The sequence below is a fragment of the Neopsephotus bourkii genome, unplaced genomic scaffold, assembly GCF_033783945.1.
Source record: "Neopsephotus bourkii isolate Nb327-2 ecotype Australia unplaced genomic scaffold, CSIRO-AGI_Nbou_v1 NB_1287, whole genome shotgun sequence".
In the NCBI taxonomy this organism is placed as follows: Eukaryota; Metazoa; Chordata; class Aves; order Psittaciformes; family Psittacidae; genus Neopsephotus; species Neopsephotus bourkii.
This window is the reverse complement of record NW_026901771.1, coordinates 3742747-3744483: the sequence shown is the minus strand read 5'-3', so window position 1 is coordinate 3744483 and position 1737 is coordinate 3742747. Positions and strand designations below refer to the sequence as shown.

At 62.5% G+C, this 1737-nt stretch overlaps 1 protein-coding gene and 1 non-coding gene across 2 annotated transcripts; both read left to right on the top strand.

Annotated features, from left to right (window-relative positions):
- Window positions 1-505: 505 nt before the first annotated feature.
- LOC133218833 (U7 small nuclear RNA) lies at window positions 506-565 on the top strand. Its single transcript, XR_009727278.1, has one exon. It is a non-coding gene; the product is annotated as a U7 small nuclear RNA (small nuclear RNA).
- Window positions 566-626: 61 nt separating this feature from the next.
- On the top strand, window positions 627-1352 carry CUNH12orf57 (chromosome unknown C12orf57 homolog). The gene is made up of 3 exons (XM_061365628.1): window positions 627-727; window positions 806-982; window positions 1055-1352. Exons 1-3 carry the CDS (start codon window positions 673-675, stop codon window positions 1201-1203), a joined length of 381 nt encoding a protein of 126 aa, XP_061221612.1. The 5' UTR covers window positions 627-672; the 3' UTR covers window positions 1204-1352.
- Window positions 1353-1737: the final 385 nt, after the last annotated feature.

The following is a 1737-nucleotide window of genomic DNA, read 5'->3' as shown; positions in this document are numbered from 1 at the left end:
GGATCAAAAAAACCCTTGCAGAAACAGACTGCGTTGTGTTCATTTCTTTTCACCGGGGCCAGGAGCTTACCTGCCCGTGCAGGGCGAGCAGTGCATGGGGCAGAAGCACGCTCTCTGCGGGCAGGGGGCGAGCACCGGGGATGCCAGCCGGGGCCAGGCAGGCGGGGAGGGGGAAGCCACTGAGCACCGCCCTGGGCCAGGGGAGGGGAAAGCCTGCGGAGGCGTGGCCTTCAGGGGGTGCCATGGCAACGCCCAGCCGTCTCCGCCGGGGGGCGGAGCTTACGCCTCGGCACCAATGGGAAGCTGGATATTTGCATACGACCAAGACGGTGAATCCGGGCCGGGCTTTCCGTGGTTGTCGCCGATGCGGGGCGGGGCGACCGGGCGGGACCGAAGGGGAAGCCCTACCGATGGCGACGTGTTGAAGAACGGGGCCCGGCGGCCCTCACCCTCGCCTTGGGGCGGGTCGGCTCCATTCGGGTGCGCCGCTAAGGGGCGTGACCTGCAGTGATTTCAGCTCTTTTAGTATTTGTCTAGCAGGTTTCCCGCCGAGCGGGAAGCCACCCCCACCGGTGAAATGGCAGAGCGGGGCGGGGCCGCGCATGAGCGGTGTCACGGTAGAGGGGTCGCGGTGCTCGGAAGCGGAGAGCAGCCGCCGGTCAGCAGCGCCCCATGGCGGCGTCTGCGCAGGCCCCGGCGCCGCCGCTAACCGCGGAGCAGGCCAAGGGTAGGTGAGGGCCGCAGGAGGCTCCGGGAGCCCTGTGTCGCGCTGTGCGGTGGTTGAGTGCGTGTTTGCTTTCCGCAGCGGTGTTGGCGGAGGTGATCAAGGCCTTCGGTTCGCCGGAGAACGCACAGCGCATGGAGGAGGCGCGGGACAACGCCTGTAACGACATGGGCAAGATGCTGCAGTTCCTCCTGCCTGTGGCTACCCAGATCCAGCAGGACGTGATCAAAGCCTACGGCTTCAGCAGCGACGGTGAAGGTGGGTAGTGCCCCGGAGCGGCGGCCCCCCGACGGGCGGCCGCCTCCGTCCTTCCCAGCCCTTCTCTCGCAGGGGTGCTGAAGTTCGCCCGGCTGATCAAGTCGTACGAGTCGCAGGACCCGGAGATCGCCGGCATGTCGGGCAAGCTCAAAGCCATGTTCCTGCCGCCCATGACGCTGCCGCCGCACGGTGCCGGTACTGGCGGAGTGGCCACCTCCTGAGCCCGGGGACCTCTCCTCCAGCCCCGCCGAGCCGCGATGCTCGACTGCTTTGGAGCAGTCGAACAGGGGGAGGTGCTGACCCGACAGGAACGGGGCGGTTTGTGCCTGCTTGTGTGTCTGCTCCTGAATAAACCATGTCTCGAAATTGCCCTTGCTTTATGAATGGACACAAACTTAGTGGTGTCTTTGGGGCACGGATGCTTCTCCCTGGTGCAGAAGCGGTTACAGGAGTGCCTGCCTTATGCCTGACAAAACCTGTGCTAGTGGTTTGAGGGGCCCAGTTGTACCTAATTCTGCAGAAAGGTAATAATTTAAGCAAAGTCTTAGTGTGAAGCCCTGGGACTTGATGTGATATAAAATAAAGTGACTTTATTTTCCATTTCAGCTCCATCTGGAGCAAGCTTTGCAAACGTGTTATCTGAAATGCACTACATAATGTGTCTGTAAACAGAAGCTAGTGCTGTTCAGCAAGTGCTGCAACTGCCTCTGACCCCCTGTCCTCAGCAGGGTGGGTGCAGGTAACTCATTCCTACC